At 31.3% G+C, this 23,276-nt stretch overlaps 2 protein-coding genes and 1 long non-coding RNA gene across 9 annotated transcripts; 2 read left to right on the plus strand and 1 right to left on the minus strand.

Moving 5' to 3' along the window:
* Positions 1-435: 435 nt before the first annotated feature.
* On the minus strand, positions 436-22,478 carry LOC143895953 (ABC transporter G family member 20). 5 transcript variants are annotated; one of them, XM_077403480.1, is made up of 16 exons: positions 19,601-19,976; positions 19,448-19,495; positions 9,560-9,701; positions 5,380-5,624; positions 5,000-5,177; positions 4,823-4,916; positions 4,406-4,615; positions 4,209-4,312; positions 3,682-3,907; positions 3,036-3,213; positions 2,704-2,819; positions 2,503-2,573; positions 2,330-2,418; positions 2,071-2,247; positions 1,762-1,848; positions 437-1,011 (listed from the first exon to the last, which is right to left on the minus strand). In XM_077403480.1, exons 3-16 carry the CDS (start codon positions 9,661-9,663, stop codon positions 797-799), a joined length of 2,094 nt encoding a protein of 697 aa, XP_077259606.1. In that variant the 5' UTR covers positions 9,664-9,701; positions 19,448-19,495; positions 19,601-19,976; the 3' UTR covers positions 437-796. The 5 variants fall into 5 exon arrangements, with proteins under 5 accessions (XP_077259602.1, XP_077259606.1, XP_077259603.1 ...); XM_077403476.1 differs by lacking the exons at positions 19,448-19,495; positions 19,601-19,976 and adding an exon at positions 22,020-22,478 and having other exon boundaries at positions 436-1,011; XM_077403477.1 differs by lacking the exon at positions 19,601-19,976 and having other exon boundaries at positions 19,447-19,594.
* On the plus strand, positions 5,854-9,080 carry LOC143895954 (uncharacterized). 3 transcript variants are annotated; one of them, XM_077403483.1, is made up of 3 exons: positions 5,854-6,665; positions 7,430-8,161; positions 8,264-9,080. In XM_077403483.1, exons 1-3 carry the CDS (start codon positions 6,401-6,403, stop codon positions 8,659-8,661), a joined length of 1,395 nt encoding a protein of 464 aa, XP_077259609.1. In that variant the 5' UTR covers positions 5,854-6,400; the 3' UTR covers positions 8,662-9,080. The 3 variants fall into 3 exon arrangements, with proteins under 3 accessions (XP_077259609.1, XP_077259610.1, XP_077259608.1); XM_077403484.1 differs by having other exon boundaries at positions 7,430-8,104; XM_077403482.1 differs by having other exon boundaries at positions 7,430-9,080.
* LOC143895831 (uncharacterized) lies at positions 16,395-17,411 on the plus strand. The gene is made up of 2 exons (XR_013256476.1): positions 16,395-16,905; positions 17,193-17,411. It is a non-coding gene; the product is annotated as an uncharacterized LOC143895831 (long non-coding RNA).
* Positions 22,479-23,276: the final 798 nt, after the last annotated feature.

Genomic DNA, 23,276 nt, shown 5'->3' on the forward strand with positions numbered 1-23,276 from the left:
AATTACGAGTGTGAAACAAGTATAGTGAAGTGTATGGCATGCTGTATATGTTTGTATATAGGAAACACTATGTATATTTATACATGTAAGATTAATATGTTGTCAACGGAGAAACATATTTAACGAACCGCCGTGTTTGTATTTAGTTCCTTCTTCTTCTTCCATTCGTCTCCTTTCTCTTTCCTCATCTTTTGAGTTAATTATTATTATTATATGTAATATATAGCATTTTTTAAATTTTAAACTTAAATGTATAATTATAAATATATTAAAATCAACTATATAATTATTTTTTAAATTTTATTATACAATTTTTTATTTTATCAATATAAATAATACAATTAAGTACTTTACTAAAATTTAATGTATATTTGATTATGAATATAATACTGAGATTATATAATATAGTATTTTCTGTCAAAAATACTTATCGTTATTTTTCGAAAACATTTAATACTGCTATCATACCATAAATAATTAATTAGTTTTATATTATTTTTATACTGTATAATAAAATATAATATAATTACTGATTTAAAATAGAATTTAAAAAATTAATTTACAATTACGATTAATTAAATAAACGGATATTATTATTATGAAATTTATTCCTTTGCAGCAATTAATTTCTCACATAGCCATTTAAATGAATAAAATAATTATATATATTTTTTCTACATAAATTAGTGTTTTGGAGAGACACTCTGCATATTTAAATCTAACTAAATTTTATAGATTATGCGAGAATGTTTCTGTATTGTATCAAAAGAAATTCCTTTTACGTTTCTAAATAATATCACGAAGATTTCGATCTTACAGCAAGTAAGGTCACGATGAGGTACAACAATATCCATCCTAAAGTTATTAAGAAGCCAAAGTAAACTTCCGAATCAGTTATGGAAGATCCTTTATAGATAAGTCCTCTCAGAGATACGGAGGACAATGTAGTTGGTAATGCGTAGCTAAACCAGCGAAGCATTTTTGGCATTCCTTCCAATGGCCACAAGGCTCCTATAATTTTGTCAAATTAATATATTAATAAAAATTTGATTAACGTAAGATAATCCTCCTCTAGATATAGGTATATAGAATATACAACACAGGATTTTTTCAAATTTTTTCAAATTTTTTTGAAGCGATTTTTCAAAATAAAAAAAATCGCGTCGGAAAAATCTGGAAAAATTCTCAAAAATCCTGTTATATATAAAAATGTTCAAGCAACAGCCTACAGTAGACTGACGTCTGCTTCTAATTTTTTTTCAATAATTTTTTCAAAAGAAACTCGAAAAAAGCTCGGAAAAATTAGAAGCGAACGCCGGCCCACTTTGGGTCAAGGCTTAAAAATTTTGATATTTAATACAGGATTTTTGATAATTTTTTCAGATTTTTAAATTGTGGCTATCAATATGTCGGTTTAAAAAAAATTATAACTAAATTAACTTTATAAAAAAACATCTAAAAAAAATTCTGAGTGCATTTTAGAGTTGGAACAATAACATAAAAAATCGCCGACCAAATCCGAGAGGTCGAGGGTTAAACCCAGGTCGATTTGGCATGGAATGCCCGTATATGTATATATAGATATATATCATTGATGTTAATTTTAACAAGCATTTTCTAAGATTATTATTAACAATGTAATATATCGTTACGTGATAAAAGAATTAAAATTCAGAGATAATCCATTTAATAACGGTATCACTTAGCAACACTATATTGAAGTAAAAAGTAATTTTTGCGAAACAAAGAATAGAAACTCACCGTTGAGTACTATTAGCGGGAAAAAACTTCCGGCCGAACAGTAATGCGCCATAGAGTGATTTTTACACGCAACAGAGATGATAAAACCTGAGAATGCATTAACACAAATAATCAATTTAATTCCCAGCAGTTCCTGTTGCATGTTTTTTTTTATACATTATATAGGGAGTTTTTGCAATACCGTATTTCAGATACGGTAACCGTATCTCAATCGTTCAGATACATAGTGAATGTATTTGAATAATTCAGATACGGTTACGGTATCTGAAAGACGGTATTGCAAAGCTCCCTATTATGTGGAGTACTCACCGTACATCAGTCCGCTTAAACCATTTAAAGATATAAGCATAGTTGTGACGAATATCGATCCTTTACATTCCAAACCCCATATAGGAAAGAATAAGAGAAGTATCATGATGGTATGGATGATTATGACGAAGCTCTGAATAACGATGTGAGACAGTATGATTTCTTCTGTCCTGACCCCTATCACATATTTGTATTTATATTATTTTGATAAAAAATAGTCGATATATAAACCAGTCTTGGAGTTCTATTAATAAATTACCTTGGACTACGCTTCGATCCCAGACGCCTTCCAATCGCTCTGTTATTATCAAGGTGGTGGAGATTGTAGTGGCTAAAAAGAATATGAGTCTGCAAAGATATAATATAAAACTATAAATAATTTAGATAACAGCAATTGATTTCATTTATTATGTTAGCTTGATTTTTGCTTACGATAGTATATATGATGGTGTCATGAAATCTGCATAATTGAGGTCTGTTGTACCATAAATGGGATCTTCAAACTGAAAACGATTAAAACTTTAATCTTTTAGTTTTACACACACAGAGAGAAAGAGAGAGAGAGAGAGAGAGAGAGAGAGAGAGAGAGAGATTTCAAAAGTTATAAAATTACAAAATCTAAATAATACCCACTCGGATTGGCGGAGTACCCAATTTTGGCGAATATTTGCAGTCCCTCATGATATTCTCATAAACCTCTAAAAAATGATCGAATATTTTCTTCTGCGTTATGAGCCCAATATGTCTATCTGTAACAAAAGCCATTGTAAATTAAGTATTTGTAATAAATCAATTAATTTATGTGCCGTTCATGTTAACATATTCAGGGTTTGAAATAGTCTTAATTTCTTGAATCAATTTTTGCGTAATTTTCTAAATAATATTTTTTTATTTAAAATAATTTATATATAAAATTTCTTAAAATTATTACGTGGAACTTTCCGCATAACACATAAATAACGTACCGCTCATATCGAGGAAAACTTGAATCTGACTGGCGAGAAGTTCGGAATCCTTCGCGAAATTGGAAATTTCCACTCGTATTTGCAGAGCTTCGGAGAAATTTTGATTAAAATGTATTATACCTACGAGTTCTCCATTTTGTACATCATGACTCGCCTCTGAAATATTGTCATAATATTTCTGAAAGCAAAGTATAATTAATAAGAATCTTCAGGAAACGCGTTAATGATTATTATTACTGTCATTCTCTCAGTTTATACACTGAGAAAAAAATATTTAAATCCGAATAAATATATTTATTAGATGTGGCTCCTATATAACAGCTTAATTACAATTAATATAATACACATATTTATTTAGAATTAGATATATTTTTACTTAATTTAAATAAAAATATATCTAATTCTAAATAAATATGTGTATTATGTTAAGTAAATTTTTAGAGTAAAACTATTAGGAGCCACCTTAATAAATATTTTTTTGCATCTAAATATTTTTTTCTCAGTGTATCGAAGTAAATATTCTCATATTTACATGGAATAAATCAGGAGAGAAGAGGACATCAAGAAAACAGAAAGCTGATTTTAATCATGAACATTAAACACATTATTAATTTACATTACATTATTAATTTTTAAATCATTATACCTTTATCGCAATTGAGTCGTCAAAATAGTGCAAGAACCTACAGCTAAGGTTGCCGAAGTGGCAGGTGATTTCATCATTCCAAATATTGCCTAAGTTACTTCCGTAATCGCAGTTGCTAGCTTCATCGTTGACAACCCCAATCTTCAAGTCCTTCGGATCTAGACCAATTCCACCAATAAATGCGGCGACTTGAAATATCGGGAACATTATTGCAAAAACTAGTCCTCTGAAAGAATGTGTTGTTGTTGTTGTTGTTGTTGTTATTATTATTATTATTATTATTATTATTATTATTATTATTATTTTTATTATTTTTATTTTTATTATGAAATGTGCAACGTTTGATGAAATCTCATTTTTTTTTTTTTAATGTAATGTTTTGGATATAACAATTCAACGCTGTATACAAGTAGATATAGTATACAAGTATAGTAAAAGAAATGGCAACATTTGGAATAGAAACAATTGCAATTTTATTTTGTTGATAAGTGCATCTCTTCTGAATTACTGATAAGTTAAGTACTTACGAGTAATAACGAAAAAATTGGACGCTGTTCTTCGCCATTAAAGCTTTGAACCTTCTCGATCGCGAAACTTTACGTCTCGAAACCGTTTTGTACTCCGAGATTCCCTTAACAAATCGGTTTATTTGTGTTATAAAATAATACAGATTTACATAATTTTATATGAAAATGAGAACAGTACAAATTATTTCTATATATACTTTTGTTTGTCCGTATTTATTTTGGTCTTGATTCATCAGCTCGCTGCCGGTATCTTCCGGCTTGGATTGCTGAGTCTTATTCAAGGTCGCATCATTCTGAGCCTCGCATAGTTTCAGGAAAGCCTCCTCCAAGTACGAGCATTGAAATTGCTCGAGTAATTTCTGCGGCGACGATTCCGCCAACAATTTACCACATCTCATCAAACCGATCTGCGTAGCATTGAAGATGCACAATATTAAGCACGATCAAATTTGCGTGTGTGTGCATGTGTATGCGTGTGTGTGTGTGTCATTGAGCAAAATAAAATTTTTTAAAGTAATTCCCGTTTCAAGAGCGTACAGGATGTTTTTCTCGCAATTTTTTTATACATATATTATCAAGACTAATTTAGTGGAAAGACTAATGTGGATACTGACTTTACTAGCGTTTTTAGTCTCCTCGATATAATGCGTCGTGATCAGCACAGTGATGCCCTCCGTTTGCGTAATCTCGATCAGGTAAGCCCAAATGCTGCAAAGAAAAGGTACGTCCAAACATTTTCTTATTATTATTATTTGCTCATCGCGCTTAAAAAGAAAGCAAAATCTACTTGCTTCTCCCTCAAAATTGGGTCCAAGCCCACAGTGGGTTCGTCTAGAATCAGAAGTTCGGGACTGTGAATCAATGCGGCGGCGAAGGAAACCCTTCTTTGTTGACCTCCACTCATATTCTTCACCATGCGATCTGCTGGGGGTAGTTGAAGCAACTCCGAAAAGAACCTCTGTCTCGTCTCTGAAAAATAATAGAGGAAAAAGCTGTAGTTGTTTCGAATAAGTAACTTATAGTGAAATATCTCGCGAGTAATTCAAAATAGAAATTGAGAAAAGACGTTTATTTAAAAATAAAACTAAAACTTCTCAGAATTTATGCGATGTTCCGCGTGCAACGACTGCATGCAAGTGCTCTTTTCCTATATGCATTCTATATGTCCTACCGATCTCCTCATCGTCAAGCCCGTTGATCCTGCCGAAGTAATAAAGGGCACCGCTCATGGTGAACTCCCCGACCAAAGAGATATCCTGCGGCATGTAACCCACTTGAGGCCCAGGAATTCCGGAGCCCTTGCCGCCCGGATTTCCCCCCAAGACCCACACCTCTCCGCTGTCGAGATGACGAACCCCGACGACGCACGACAGCAACGTGGTCTTGCCGCATCCACTGGCCCCCAGCAGTCCGTATCTGTTTCATCAAGGAAAGATTTTACTTTCGTTTACGCGACACATATCCGAACACCATAAAACCGCGAATACGTCCTTTAATTTCGCGATAAACGGACGCCATAATCGTTCTCCAGTATGGATTCCCTTTTGAAATCCCGACTTATCTGCCAACTTATCTACCCACGTTCGCACTTTGTCGAAGAACAATGGCGATTTATGGTTTCCCTCGAGGTATTGTAATTAGTCTCGACGGATGGCAGGCGCGACCCGTTAATAAAGCGTTGGACACAATCTCACGGCATTCGATCATTAAATTCGCGCGGACATAACGATCACTCGTTGGCAAAAGCAATTAGCGGTCGACTACTAACAACGCACAGTGGTGCCTAGATGAACGGAATCTGAATTTTCAAAAATTCGTCTAAAGAAAGATCAGATATAGATCGCTATGTGACGTCAATATGCGTCCGATATGACGTAATACGGAGATCTTCGAATTTTGAGGGAAATTGGAAAATATTTAACTGTACCTATCTAATGTTAACACATACCGATTTGAATCTCCCTTAATATATTCTAAATATCTATACACTTATCTCGAAATGTCAGTTGAGAGTGACAAATCGATTATTTCATTCTCCGAAATAATTAAGAAACTGCAAAGAGCCCTCTTAGGCACCACTGTGCGATTGTCGCGAAATCGCGATATGAAGGACGAAAGATGACAGATCGCCGTTCGGCGCACCGGATAAAATCATCAAGCAAACCGGCGACTCGCTTCAGTCTCGCCGCGGCATGTTGATCATTAATATCATCGCGATCCTGTTACTCGCGGGAGGAGTTTTCTCCTCCTTGCCGGTCCAGGGATCGATACCGATGATACGTGACAACATGATGTTGATCGATCTGCACGCGAGCGAATCAAACGTCAGCGATGATCTTGATGAGTTGATCGAAAAATTACAAGGAATGGAGAAACCGTGGGTACATTTGATAATCAATCTGGGGAGGAAAGTTATCGAGATTAATGGCGAAATTGATCTTAAACAGGATTATTTCAGTGAGTTGACTTGTTTTTTGACATACAGGACGTTTGGGTGCAATCACTAAATATTCTTCTAATAAACAAATTCTTTGGTCAATTTACAGTAAATTTTTACTTAGCGAAAACATCGACGTATCAATAATTTTTTAGTTATAAGCGATCAAAGAAGAAAAGTTTTTGATTTGACTTCGAAGAATAAATAATAAAAATATTATATAAACAGTAGCTTCTTTCGCTAGTAAAAAAATTCAAAACAAGATAATCTGGCCAGTTGGGTCAAACAAAAACGACTTGTTTTGAATAAAAAAATTTATATTTTAATTAATTTTAAATGCTTTTTATTTTAAAAAATCTTTCATTCAAAATATACAAAAATTGATGCAATAAAGAAAGATTTATAATAAGTAGAGATCTCGGTGTTTTTGTAAAAAAAAATTGACCCTTGATATTTAAAGAATTTGTTAGTAGAGGGACAGTTCCAGTTAATAAATCTGATCTTTTTCAGAGGTAAATTTTGACAGAGTGATTTTGAAGCTAACGTGACGAATAATCCTATATACACAAGAAAATCTTTACCGAAGGAAACACTTTGCCAAATCGTGCGTGTAACACTGATTTCACAAAGAGCACGGCTTTACGACATGTTTCATAAACAAATTAGTAGATCTTTGCATATTTAACTTTTCAATATCGTGACTTAGCAATATCAAAAAATTGCATTATCACGTTGATTTTAATTTTTTATTCGCTTAAATAATTAATTTTTACACTTCTTATACAGGCTGGAAGTGACATTGAAGATATTTTGCGGCGCGTGAAATTACCGATGCAAGAGCGTGATAGCTACTATGAGAAATTAACTCATCAGAATTCAATTGACTATGAAATTTTGCGTCGTGTACTCCAAGAATATCAGGATTTAATGCATCTCGATAAAAACAATTTTGCATTGTCTTGGATGCTCTCTAACCCCGAATTTGCATTGGAAATGGAGAGATTTCTCTCGAGAAATGAGCTGTCTCTTGAGTTCGCCAAGTCAGTTCAACACGCTATATTCTGGCTAATCAAATCGTTTGACATGAAATGGCGACAATTGCACGACGATCTCGATTACATCTCAAAATGGAGACTCTTGAATTTACAAAGACAAGTTGAACTCATTTTAGACAATTTAGCAGATAATCAACGACAGCGTGGGGAATCGAAAGACAATAAATATATTCCGGAAGATAGAAGCGACATTATTTCGAACACCGAAGAAACGCTGAAAATTGAGATTGAAGAAGAAACCTTAACTGAACGGAATAAAGGAAATCTTAATGAAGCTAGCAAGACTAAAAATAATGAAGATATATCTTGGGAAAATACACGGAGTGATTATATCACGTCTATGGAAGAAACCCAAATTACGAATCATCCGGAATTATTAAAGCGTAACAAAAACGATATCAAGGGTAAAATTCCCACTACTGTTAAAATTCCAATTAATCGAAAATTTAACGTATCCGGCGGTAATTCTATCATTAATAGTACATTATTTTCTAAAATGAAAACAATTAAGAATAAAAATTTTATAAAAAACGAAACCTCGTTGAAGTCGAAAACATTTATAGGTACTCCTCACGACAAGAAAGATGAAGAACTGGAAAGTGTTTCCTCAATTTTGCCGAGTGGGAACGCTATAGACACGTTGCAAAAGACTGATCAACCGAAACCTATGGGAACCGACGCTATGCATGGATCCTTGATAAACGTGACGGACATCCTAAAAACTCGAAGAACACTTCTCGTTCCTTCGAGTGAAAACAAGGAATATAATAAAAAAAATAGACAAATATCAGCAAAAGAAATCGCTGACAAACATTATCATTTTAATGAGAGGATGAAGATAAAATCAGATCGTGGCTCAGCGATAGATGAGATTCTAGAAGCGGTCGATGAAGTCTTGCCAACGGATAGATCTGTAGAAATGTCGACAAGAGGATCAGAAACGATTACCAGGACACTTTAATTTCAGACAAGAAGGTAATTAAAAGGGAATGCAAATGTGAGAATTTTGATATCGATTTATTATTATGAGGAAATATGTTTTGACAAGTCGACACGTGTAATTGTTATATGACTCATGCACTAATAGTTTTAGTCCATCTGATTGTCATTGAACATATCGAGTTTTACATATTACTCATGTATTGAAATAAGAATCTTATTTCGGCTCGGGCATTATAAATCAAGTCCCGAAGTCTGTCTGTTAACTTTCTAGTGCACTTTGAGATTTGTGCGTATGTGTGCGCGCGTATGTAGCTAATATTACACAACGCTAAGTATATGCCTAGCACATTTTTATTTTCTCACACAAGCCCTAATCCTAACGAATTATTAACGAGTATTTGGCTAGCGGTTAGAGAAGCATTACTATAGAATGTATAATAATAAAATTACCTTAGAAATTAGACACAAGTCTTAAACAATATTCTAATGATTTTCATAGATCCCGAAAGATTTTCTTATCTGAACATTCGTTAGAAAGTTATACAATTATCTTGTCGTGTATTTTGCAAGCAACGGCAATTTAAGCAATCGGTGAATGTACGCGGAAAAGTGCGTGACGACAGTTTGAGGTGCAATTTCCAACATATCGAAGGATGAAGAAATTAGTATCAAGTTACCGCAAAAGATACGCTGTATATATAGGTTTGCTGAATATGACATTAAAAATCGCGCGAGTAATCGCGAGTATTAATCATTAATGCGATCTCCATTGCATTGCTTTTTCTTCCTAGAGAGTATCTTCTCGATGACTTTTTTTTCAACTCCAATTGTTCATTTACATTTTACTCGAAGCGGAAATTGGTATAGGAAGACGATTAATTTTTTGCATTGACATGATAAATAATATGGTTACTTACATAGAGCCCCGTGAAACCGTCATATTCAGACCGTCGAGCACCAGTTGTCCTTTTCCATAACTCTTCACAGCGTTCCTTACTACCACCGCCTCTTGCTGCACCATCCTGCGAAATGGTGATGGCTGTTCGATCAACGACCAGACTGCAACAATTTTTTTTCTTGTATCATTTAAAAGCGTCCTGGAATGACTGGTTTTTTAAAAAAATAAAAAATTCGATTTCACTTTTTATTTTTGCGAACACTTTCGTCTTAAGACGTGTCTTATGTTTTTATAAGACGTTTTTTTAGACAAAACCGTATTAACAAGAAAAAAAATATGATTGAGAAGCTACTGCTTAATATATGAATAATTCAATATCAATTAAGAGAGGCGTGTGTCTCACGCTAAGTGTTACGCTCACTATATTTACAATAGAGATCGCGGTATTTTTTAGAAAGTTATGTAACCCGAGAAAAAATGGATTTATGTAATCATATAAAATCATATATAATTGACCATAATTAGATATGAAATTTGACGCGATATGATGATCTTATGTAATCAACTGTATATGATCTTATGTGATCATATGTAATCAGATATGATATGATTCAATGTAATATTATTGTATCTAATCAAATATAAATATACATGTATAGTTATATCGCGTCACGTAAAAGAGTCACGGTGCGGTCTCGCTTCGCGTGTACTTGGCGCGAGACATTACCGTGTCTCTTGATACAATCATGTATAATTAAGTCACCAAATTGTTAAATAAAATTATTATTATATTTAATTCTATATAGGTCACACATTATTAACGTTACATCAATCCAAAAGCGCGCCACACTTTTATTATAAAAGAGGACTTCCACTGTCGCGATCCACGATACAACTGATACAAGTCGTGCGCAGTTCCGTCATTTATATACTGTTCTTATACCCATTATTCGTCGTGATTTTAATACCGTGTACTGATGCCATTTATCAGATGACTCGACATTTATACATATAAACATATATATAATTAAACGTTTTTAAACAAAGTTATATATATTTATATGTATATGATAATACATGTTGAATAAGACACGTTTTTTTATATACATAGGTAGTCTCATATATGTACAATAAGGTCAAGCCAAATATAATTATATAAAGATAATAACTATAAAATGGTAACCCTAATTATTTTACTATTATGCAATTATAGTTGCAAAAACCAAAAATTTTTTTTTCAGTGTGTGTGGTTGTGACATTAAATAATCCAAAATATCTTAATGCCAAATTAGCTGGCAGTAAATATTCACAGGCTATAACTGCCATGCATGTATTCCGGTGAACTCATGCGCATCTCATTTGGAAGAAGATGAGTACTAATGAGCACCCAGCTTGCGCAGTGATTATATTAGAGCAGACAAATAAGACATTAAACATTGAATGTATTGAAATGTTAAAAGAATTGGTAATTGTTGACACATGATAACTAGATATTAAATGTATAATAGGATGCGTTCCGGGACTCAACCGGACAACCTTTCTGTCCCCAACTGTACACCAAAGACTTTCAGTAAGTACTGATAGTATGTAAATATCGGAATGCAGTCATTATCAACTGTAACATTTATCAACCAAAAACACGACGTGACCAACGTAGATATACAACTCTGCATTCTGAAAATCTGTAATGTACATACGTGACTTATTCGAGTAAACTATACAGATTTTTAGTACTGGCAGTGAGTACCGGAACGCAGTTATAGCCTGTGAATATTTACTACCAGCTAATTTGGCACTCAGACATTTTGCATTATTTAATGTCACACAACCCCACAATTAAGGCGAAACTGTTTGAAAACGCGTTAACAAGAGAAAGAATACGAGACAAAAGCTAGAATTATTTAATACACCGGTACATCAATGATTTAATACTTACATTAACTTTTTTTTAAAAAACCGCGATCTCTATATTGTAAATATAGTGCGCGTACACTTAGCGTGATACACATATGTCTCTTAATATTAAATTATTCGTTTAAACCGATTTATCAAGCAGCACTAACTGCTCAACCATATTTTTCTTCTTGTTACGTTTTTATTTTTTATCTATAAAGGACGTCTTATACAAACACAACAACGCGTCTTTTAGACGTTCTAATTTTTTAAAGACGTTTTTAAGTGTTTTCTGGACAAAGTGTTCCCAAAAAAATTTGTTTCTATTCTGTTGTCATCTGTACGTCACATCACATATCGGAACGCGGTCAATTTAAATATCTGTAAATAGTTCTAAAAAATGTTTTATAGAAGACAACTTTTAGACGTTTATTCCGAAAGTCTTGAAGACGTCTCTTTTAAGACGTCTTTAAGACACGCATGTTATCTGGGTTATTTTATCTTTATGACTAAATCTTTATGACTAAATAATTTTCATCATTGGCAGTTAATGTAAATTTAATTGCAATTAATATACAATTTCTGGTAGCTTCATTAACTTTTATTTGCCACACTGGGATCAAATCAACCCCACGACCATATTCCCTTAATTTTAAGTACCGAAACCTATAATGGGGAGCGGGTCTACAGCGACATATCTGTCAATAGTTCGAGCATGCCACTATTTTGTAAAAACAGCCATTTTTTCATTTTTCTTTTGTTATTTTAATTTTTGTATCATACATAATTTTAATTTTTAGCTATATAACCTACATAACTTTTAAAAGTAAGCTTTTAAGAAGTTCTAAAAAAATTGGCAAGTTAAAATATTGAATATTTGTTATAACAATCTTTGTCGCTGGGGTAGATTCCACCCCAATGTAGCAAGTACGTTACGTCTACAGAAGAGTGGCAAGTAAGGGTTAAGATGCACATTGTTATTAATAGGGAGAAGTGGGGGACATTGCATGATACAGCGCGCAGCGAGAACATTGATACAGTCATCATATCTCTGCATGAGAAACATCTAAAAAGGTCACGTATCCATGCACAGATGACGTTATGATACACGAATAATCTAACCAAATTTCGTACGCGAGCAGTAGCCACATGATCTTCTTCTTCTTCTTCTATAGTTATTGGCACAGCTATTTTCTTTTCGGTTATTCGCATCGGTCATTATTCAATTCGTCTGTGAAACTGCGTAGTATGGCAGAAACTGGCGCGATTAAATTGTTCTTCAAACTCGGGAATGTGTATATATGTTTGCGCGTGCGTATAATTGTGTGTTGGGTTTGTTAAGCCCAAGGAACACGCGGATCACTTCCCCTTGCGGTCAGTAGCCACTTAATGAATGACAGGTATATAAACGTGTTTTGCGTACTTTCATTATAGGTAAATATTTTCAAAGTCTTTTTGAAGCGTGATTTTTTACATTAATTTGATTAATATTAAATAAATATTTCGTCAAAAGTAAGAAACAGTATATCTCTTACTATAAATTTGTCGAAAATATTGACATGACTTCGTATTATTTTCGGCTGAGAATATATTTTATTATGTATGACGCTGTAGGGCAGATTCGTACACTGACTCGTGGGTCACTTTGATACATTAAGTATTATAAGATATTTTCATTTTATTTTAGACGAAAATGGTAAGATAGTACCAAAAAAAGACCGATAGGGTCTATATTGATGAAGATGCCGTAAACTGAAACGTAAAACAAACAATTAGAATCAAAAGCCATGCGATCCAAGCTTTGACAGCCTTATATTAGTTTCTGTATATACATATATGTCTATACATATAATTTTTCCAACAAACTGCGCGCCGATTATTTGTCGGACTTAAAACACAGTAATTGTTAGAATTAGACCTAAGCTTCGATCGCATGGCTTTTGATTCTAATTGTTTGTATATCGTTACGATCCTATTTTCTCTTATTATTATGTAACGTAAAACTTATAACTTGTAAAAAAATTAATTAAAATAATTAAAAATTATGTATGTTGATAATTATTAATTCTAAGATAAAGTACAAAATGTGTTAATTTTTTTATTTTTGAGAATATTTAATTAGTTTTGTTTTTAAAAGTTTATTTGACTGATTAAACCTGCAATACTTAAGAAGTTGCAATACTTTAGAAGAGTTTAACAATAATTATTTTATGTGATAAGATAAATTACTTTTGTGTTCAAATGTTTTTCAAAGATGTGATTTGAGTTATTTTGTATTTCTAATTATTAGACTAATACGTAAGTGATTAAAAAACGTTCTTGTATTTTTATTATCGAAATAATTGTTAATTCCGTATAAATAAATCTCTATATACAATAAACATAGCTTGTTTTAATATAATAATCCAATTTATTTCTGAATATTAATATAGATCACTGAGAATCAAAGTGCCCCATGCCCGTATCATTGTACCCTGCGTATGAGGCACATTGATACGAATTTCATTTTTTTACAAAAAATGTTATAACATTTCTTATTATTAATCTACAGCAAAAAGGCAATCAAAACACGTAAGTAGAAGGACAAGCCTTTAAATTTAACCTATTACATTCATCTTAATCTATCTGCAAAGTTATTTATTTAACTCTTGAAAAAAATCGTACCAATGTCCCCCACTTCCCCCTAGTGTGTTACACGTGGAGTCATAATTTTTCTCTCACGTGGCCGTTTAATCGGCAATCTTACAAATCTCCCCCCCCTCGCCCCTCTCTTACTCTCTCGCTCTCTCTACATTCCTAAATTTCTTCATTTCGATTTTGACACATCATATATATCTTGTCAATAATCTGTGCGTCTCGTTTTATTTTTACTACGGCCTTCATTAAGATTCAAGCGTCTTATTTATTTTAGGAAGGTTTTTATTGCGTTTTATTATATTATCATCTTCCAGCCTTATGAATGTGGCAACAAAGCGCTGAGTCCCGGTCCCAAGCGATGAAGCGATAAAGCTACAGATACAGTGGCATAATTCACAGTACCTTTCAAGTTTCGAAATTCCTTCTACTCGGTGTTTTTTTCTTCTTTCTCAGGATTATGTTTTAACTTTTATACGCGTTTGTTAAATTGAATTATCTCGGAAACCACAATTTTGTCCTATGCAATATAGCGTATGCGGTTTTAGATACAGTATTTAGGTTTCAAATGAGTAGGATATGCGCCTAACGTTAATTATTTTTATTTCTTTTTCTGCGACCACAATACATGTATGATTTCACATAACGTTACACTTTCGATCACACGGAATTCATATACATCTCGATTGAGAAAACGCTCAACCTAAACGACGACTCGCGAAAGACTGGCGTCGTCAAAAAATTTATTTTTGTGTCAATCAGTACAAATCAGTAAACAGTATAAACAAATTTGATCTTTAAGAAATCACAATGCATATTAATTTTCATAATAAATTAAAGAATTATATTAAAAATAAAATTGTTGAAAGAAAATGTGTGTTATTTTTAGTAAGTCCTTTCATATTTGCATCAAAATAGTTTTTATGTAAATTACAAATACAAATTAGAAAGGCAAAACGGAAAATCATTATTATTTTATTGACATGATTGATTTATGACAATAAAAAATTTACCACGTCTGTGACGAATTGACGCATGTAAAATAGTGTATATACATCATACGTCTTTTATGTATGACTCATTCATGACCAGGATCATGTAGCACATGTTGCGCAATTAATATATTTGGTAATTTTAATCACAAAATTGCTACGACTAAATTATTATACACAGATTATATAATGGAAAAATTATGCATAAATATTTATTAAAATTCTAATTGCAAGCAAGCATTTCCTGAAAGAATGATTAAGAAGTTAACTTTAATTGTGCTAATTATTTGAATCAAAATTGCTTGAGGTGTTTATTATTGAATAATAAAACTTGATATTCTAATATATTTTATTAATGTCTACATAATTAATACATACATTAAAAATTGTAGAGAAATAGAGAAGAGATATTTCCATAAATGTATATAATTTGTTCTAATAATGTAATTGTAGCAAAGTTAAAATTAAATTTATGGAATTATTTGTTTTCTATTTCTCTACAAGTTGAAATGTAAATTTATTTAGATTATTAATAATTATCGATAATTATCGATGAAATATCTGTTTGTTATTTCTCTACAAGTTAAAATGTAAATTTATTTAGATTATTGATAATTATCTATAATTATCTATAATTATAAAGAAGTCACACATCTGATGGAATACTCATGGAAAACAAATGTACTGACCGAATTTTAAGAAAATATTATATTTAATATTACTCTTAATTTTTTTTCCACGCGAGGGTTTCTAAAAAATTACAATTTAATTAAAAATAAATTAAAATAATTATTTAATTTATTCCGTGTGATTTTTCAATTTTGATTATTTTGTAATATGAATTATCATTCAATCTATTTAATACGGGTATCATTTTATATACAGGAAATGCGAAATAAAAAAAAATTATGAGAATAACAAACCGGCTACACAATGTTACACGTGCATGTATTTAATTACTTATACATACAAACGTGTATTAATAGTATTATCTTCTTTTTTACAACGAATTATGTTTATGAAGTTTTACACAGTAAAAAATCGTCTGTACATAACAGTCCAGAAATTAACATTTTCTTGTGTTATCAAGATTTGATTATTATTTCAATGTAAAATTAACATACAACAGCTATGTTATTATTTTCTTAACATTTTCATATGTTACATTTATGTCAACGTGATAACTTAAGGGGACTAGGCAAGGTTAAAATTTTGAAAAAATCGATTTTTGGTTTTTTGCATATTCCGATACTGTGATTCTTTAGAAATATCTTCCCGTTTGTTTTTTTTTTGAAAAATTTGCAAAATTGAGGTCAGGAGAGCGTAAAACGGCCGGCCGAACGCAGATATTCGCGCGGTTGGTCCCGACCAAACGGTCTGAGCATTATTCTAATTTCTAACGTTCTCTATGCAATATGTAGAATTAAGTTTTAATTTGTAACGACGCATTAAAGACGACCTAATAATAAAGTCGAAACGTTTCTGTTTCTAATAATTGTATATATTGCGGTTGACACAAAGAATAATAAACACGCACATCTAGCTCGGCTTACATGCTCTATTCTGTTTATTATTTTGTTTTTAATTTTTACCTCGTTTAAAGTTTATACATAATCGACTCCCAGAGAGGTTGTGCTAATGTATTGAAAGTTTGTCGTATTACAATCGCTTTATTACAAAAATGTCTTCGTCAGAGAGCGGAAAAAAGAAATCGGCGCCGTATGTCCGTCCAGGGCGACCGCGTAAAAAACGCTTCCAAGGCAATCAGATAGTGAATAAAAATTACGAGAAATTGGACGATAATCCGGGGCCATTCACTGCGTCGAAGAGGAAATTTTTGAACCGCGTGAGTACGACCGTTCTAACATAAATATTGTACCGAAACTTTGAATGCGATTTTCTCGAAACTACATTTTTTGATGATTTTACCACGATATCTCGAGAACCGATAGAGATATCAACTTGAAATTTATACAGGAATTGTAAAACACTATGACGCATGAATTATACCTAAAATCAGATTGAAAAAAAATATTGCTACAATTTTATAATAACAAATAACTCGAATTTTTACAAATTTTTTGTTTTTTGGACGCTATTTTGTTAATTTTATTTTTATTTTTAATTTTTTAGGTATAATCGATAGAGAGAAGCCTAAGGAGAAGAAATATTCTTAGAATTTGCCAAAATCTTTATCCGTTCGACTGGAATCGTGGTAAAACCGTGGATTCGACAGTTTTCCTTATTACATTGGGACGCCGATATTATTGATCTGGGAACGACTTTCTATGGATTTTTTTATTTTATAATGTTATAATTAATACCCTAAACAATAAAAAAGTTTTATATTCATTCGCGGCCTTGTTATAAACCATTAAACACGAGCCAATTTTTGCATTTTCAACCTTGCCTAGTCCCCTTAACACTTTATACATATATGTCATTTAGAAATTGAATGTTATTTCGAGTTCTTTTAACACAATTACTTTAAAAAATCAACACGTCTTAAAGTAATTTTAACTCATAAACAAAAGTTAAAGTAAATTTTTAAATAATCGTAAACTTTTACACACAAAATAATTAAATTTACTAAAATTAAATGTTTCTATTACACATAATTCAAGTAAAATTTGTAAAATAATAAATATCATGTTAATATAACTTGAACAATAAAGTCAAAAGAACAAATATAAATGTAAAGTATAATGTCAATTAATTAACATTTCTAATTTGTCAACAAGTAACACACAATGAATGCGTCATTTTAACTTAAAATTTAGAGTGGACTTTCTGGGACATGTAAAAAATGTTAAAATTACGTATTATTTTTTACTGTGTATATTTTATAATTTGTATTATATATCAATCATATTGATAATAAGGAAGCTTTAAATTCATTTAATTAATTAACCCTTTGTTGCATAAATTTTTCTGTTCAATACATTTCGCTGAATTTTAGTATAGAGACTACTAAAAAATTGCAAAAAAATCTGAAATTAAAATTTAATAAATAAAAATCAATATTTACTATAGCAGCTAAATAAAATAAAATAACTATGGCTTATTTATTGTTTAAAATTTTATACGTAAAAATTTTAAAGATAAATATATCGCAAATATAAGTTGAATATAAGCGCACCCAAGGAGCGCCAATGCGCGTAAAATGTGCTTTGAATGTACATTAAACTTTGCATTAAATCCGGACATTTGTCCTGCATTATATGCGCATTTAATGCATATTATTATGAAAGCGCGTACCAAAAAGTGCACTTACGCTCATTGATCGAAGAGCCCAATCGGACAACTAGTGAACTCTGTACTATATTAGAATTTTTCTTCCTGCCCAGCTTTTAAGCATTTGCTGTAAGCATATTTCAGTACAGGTATCACAGAAGGAAATAATTTTCTTATTTGGGGAATACCTTTATTTTTGACATGAAAAATGTCATTTATTTAGAATTCAATTTATATAAAATTTAAAAACTTATAAATGAACTGTTTTCTAATTAGTTAGAAGCTACACTCATTTAAATATTTTTAAAAACTTGTTATTTATAAACTGAATGCTCAATTTGCATTAATTACGATTCATGAATGCGTGCATTTTGAACACACAAATAATGTGGTTTTGAAGCCAATGCAATTGTACGCGCCTTGACGCTCCTTGGGTAATTTTTCAAAATCCTTATATAAGTGAATCTTTCAAGGTAAAAATTGTAATGAAATTTTATACGGGATATGTTCCTATTCTATGTATCCCGTACTTCTCTAATATGCTAAATAATTTGTGTTAGTGTAATTAAATTGACTATCAATTTAATTATGTGATGCGGCACTGTTCTAGCTTTAGTTAAGATTACATTTCAATTCCGAGAGTAACGGCGCATTGTTTGCTGAAGTGATATATTGTGTACATAAATTCACGCGAATAATATTATTAGACAAACAAGATTCAGGTCCTAATCGTTTAACAGCGTTTTCCTTAATTTGATTGTATATACAATACGGTCGTATTCCACTTAATTAAATAAAATTTTATTTTAGAAATGATAAATGAATTTAGAGATTACCAATAACAGCCAAAGAAAAACGGAAAAATAATTACATATTTTTATTATTATATACATATATATATATATATACAAGGAACGTTATGTTCTTAGGAACATAACGTACCAAATGTGTTATACGTACAAACGAATTATAAAATACATAAAGAAAAATTGCGCTAAAATAGGTGTTCCCATATACCATGCAACACATAATTAATCAAATTGTACGTTTTTAGTTAAAAAATATTTACACATTCTATTCGATTTGATTAATTTATGTGTAAATCTGGATTAAAAAGTATTATGCACAATGGTTCAATAACGTTTTAACTTACCCGATTTGATTTTATTCAAAAAGCACTCTTTGACGTATCGTTCTCTGCACTTTAAAATTGATACAAAATAGAAAAAAAATATAGATGGTTCTTTTTATTTCATCCGTGTATGAACATATTTTACGTTTGTTTAAGAAATTTATACGATACGTACCGCCAATCAAGTTCGCAAGTAAAACATTTTTTTTCCTTTTCGAGGAATTTACTAATTACAATTTGCAATTTATGAATTAAATATTTTTCCAATCTTTTTTTAACTGATTCAATTAATCATGAAAACACCAGAAAAATGAAACAATGTTGTGTTTTATCACGTTGCATTGGAATATTTTAATTTTTCTTAACAACAGCACTTTTTTATAATAAACAAAACGTGAAATGTATATCAGTTATTATATATGTGTCACAAGTCCAAAATCTTGAAGTGGTTGTGTGGTTATTGCACACGTTCTTTACGGAGTTAGGTATCGAGAGGAACTTTCAAAAGATACATCTAACATTCTCCAAGACTACGCGACGACTGGCGTGGCTTTACCTGTGGCGACTTAAAATGTATCATTATCTTTTCCCCACCCATCTAGACGCAGGAACGTAGTATATGTAAGGTTATTAACTCTATTCTGTAATTTAAATAAAACGTCATACGTTTTTCCGCGTAGATGATTGATCTAATTCTACAGATCCAAAGATACTAAATATTGATTCCATCTTTGACTCTATCAAAATTATTACTTCAATTTTTCAATTTTAAAAAAAGTTTTACTTTTACTGGTTTTATATTCAATTATGTAAATTATATACGTATAGTTACAAAAAATTCGAATATTACATATCAAGTCGAAAAAACGTAACTTTTTTTCATAAAATTATACATCTTTATGCAGTTTTTAACGAAATGTTTACGGTTTTTAAAATTGTAGTAAACATTTGTGAAAATATGGACAATATACGTCGGAAAAGTTGATTAAAATTACTTCACGACTTTAAAGTAGGATATAGATATTTCTAGATGTAAAGATAATTCATGCTATCAATTAATATGATGAGTATTATTAATAGATCCAATAAATAATGCAACCGAGAATAATTAGACATGCAAAAGTAAGAATCAAAAGTGTAGAAGACAATATTTTTCTTTCACGAGAAGGATAACTTGGAAAATTTCAAACATATATAATAACGCATTTACATTTATTAAACTTGAATTATAACGTAGAAAAAAAAGTCGCATTGCGTTATATCATCAGATTCATTTATATGCAGGAAGAATTACGTATTAACATTCAGAATATATAAATTCAAAAACATGTTTATGATATTCAATGATGATGATAATAACATTTTATTTCATCGAAATGGATTTTATTTTAGCTGACCGACAATATTTGTAATTCTCGAGTAATTTGAGCAGAGTTTTAGTTCTTAGTTTATACGGCGCATCAGTAATGCGTTGACGTAGCAAATATGTTCCGTGCAACATTCGCTTCGTCAGTTTGAAGAAACTCATTATCTTTTACGAATCATAAACATATCAGTGTCACAAGTACTTTAGTGAATTTTCTTGAGACATTGGACACTGGTATTTCCACAGAGAAATACAAATATCCATATAATTACAATCGTGACATTTTAATTAACTGAATAGTATAATTAATCAATTATACACATAATATCAATCACAATATTCCAAACTTTGAAAAGATTCATTTAACTATACATGTTGATGATCTTCACCTTCACGACATTGTTTGCTTTTTAAATTCGATCTAATTAGACGCACTGCGGTTGAAGCATATTCTGCACGTCGCAGAATATATGATGTACATATAATGTGGCGACAATGCGATAAGCGAAAGAAATTTTAGTTTTTAACTTATTTTTGCTGGAAATCGACAGCTTAAAGGTCAAGCGTTCCTTCGGGCCTAAAGGAACGCCTCCAAAAACTTATAATCGCAGATCGATTTGTTTACAACCGAAAAACGACTGTGGAATTAGAGAGGTGGTAACTTGTGGATCTGCGTCACCTTCACGGAATGAAGGAAATTCCGGGTTCGAACCTTGGCTAAAATCATATTTTTCGCAATTATTTCTTTACAGTTATTTAGATGCATATAGCATCAAAAATTAAATCAAATCGATTTAATTAGGTGTAGGGGGGGGGGGGAATTTTACTTATACTCCAACCGAAGCTGTGTTTCAAGTCTGACAAATCTAGTCGGCACGCAGTCAAAGGTTGGAAAATATATGTAAGAATAAAAATATAAATATAAATATAAATGAAATTTTCGCGCATCGTTTACCGCGCTGGTTCTTAGTCCGGTTTATTCCCAAGTAGCATTAATGTCTCAAAGACATCATAAAAATGTTTTTAAGATGTCAGAAATCTTAAATATGTCTTTATGATGTCTTTTAGACATTAATTGCTACCTGGGTCCGTACGGATTTTCCATTGAAACCTATACTTCAAATTTGAAATAAATTATTCAATGGAATGAAGAAGAAAACGGGAAGAACATTTAGGTAACATATTTTATATTGCTCACATTATTTCGTCCTTGGTTCACCAAACTTACCTTTTGGATTCTTACGCATTTTAAACAGCCACAAATTATCGAAGCGTTCACCTCGTTGATTGCGTGGTGGCATTGATGTTAGAGAGAAGAATTTTAAGTTGCAAAATGAATTAACACAAACGATAGTTATTCTTACATCGTAAATAACTCATCCCACTGTTAGGTAGGATAGAGATTTATAGTATACCTCGCAGCTTAATAATTTGAAAATTTAAACACTTTCACACTACAAAATTGTTCTCACTATGCCGTTCGTTGCTTTCGATTTAATAAGTGAACGCGTTGATTATTTTTTTTCTTTTCGATGACTTTCTCGCCGTTCTTTCCTCCCGTTATTATTGATCTACGTGGTACATTCACTATATAAAACACACGGCGCGTATTACATTGCTTTCTTACTGCTCGCATTTCTGTTAACGTGACCATAATCGATCCAATCCATTTAAAATAGCGTCAGGAAGTTACTTCAATGAAAGAAGAGGAACTTTGAATATAAATTGTATATTTATATATTGTAATTTTATTACAATATGCATTTAAGTAAAACAGCTGCCAAAGTTGTAAGATCACAACTAAAAACTATCATGTATAAACATTAATTTCTGAATCAATGTTCATATCACAGTTTTACAAATCGGTTTATTACTTTTTAACGTATTTGATTTTTAATTTCACCTTTTTTTATAGAGTTCAGAAAATCTATGATTTGCTAAAGATCGATGATAATTTCCAATTTGATTAAATTTTGAATGAATTTCAGAAATTTGATTTAAATTAGCATTTGTATTATTTCAATTTTATTTTTATTAGAAATTTTAATTTTATATAAAATTTTTTGTTAATAAAAAATAAAAAATCTAGTTATAAGAAAAATTTTATCAAGTTTCAATTTTTAATTTTTTATTATTACAGAATTTAAAATAACTTTGTTAATTAACTTTAACAAATATCACGCATTTTTGAAATAGTTTTGTGCAACAATTTCACAATTTTTTAAAGTAATTTTTTAACAATGCTGACGTATTTTTTAATAGGGTATGAGAGAAAAAGCACTATGCAGGATGTACTTCACGATGCAACGAACTTGCCAAGCGTTCCGTTCGCCACACAGACCCGGCAGAGACTGCATTTGACCCCAATCCTATACTACGTTTACTCGGAATACCGACAGTATAATGGATGAAAGTGGGGATCTATTTATATGGATCGGTCGTAGATCCCTTAAGCGTCTAATCGCAAATAGTAGCTCACGTTTTA

Source organism: Temnothorax americanus, unplaced genomic scaffold (genome assembly GCF_048541705.1).
Source record: "Temnothorax americanus isolate GAGA-0224 unplaced genomic scaffold, ASM4854170v1 Scaffold17, whole genome shotgun sequence".
Taxonomy (NCBI): domain Eukaryota; kingdom Metazoa; phylum Arthropoda; class Insecta; order Hymenoptera; family Formicidae; genus Temnothorax; species Temnothorax americanus.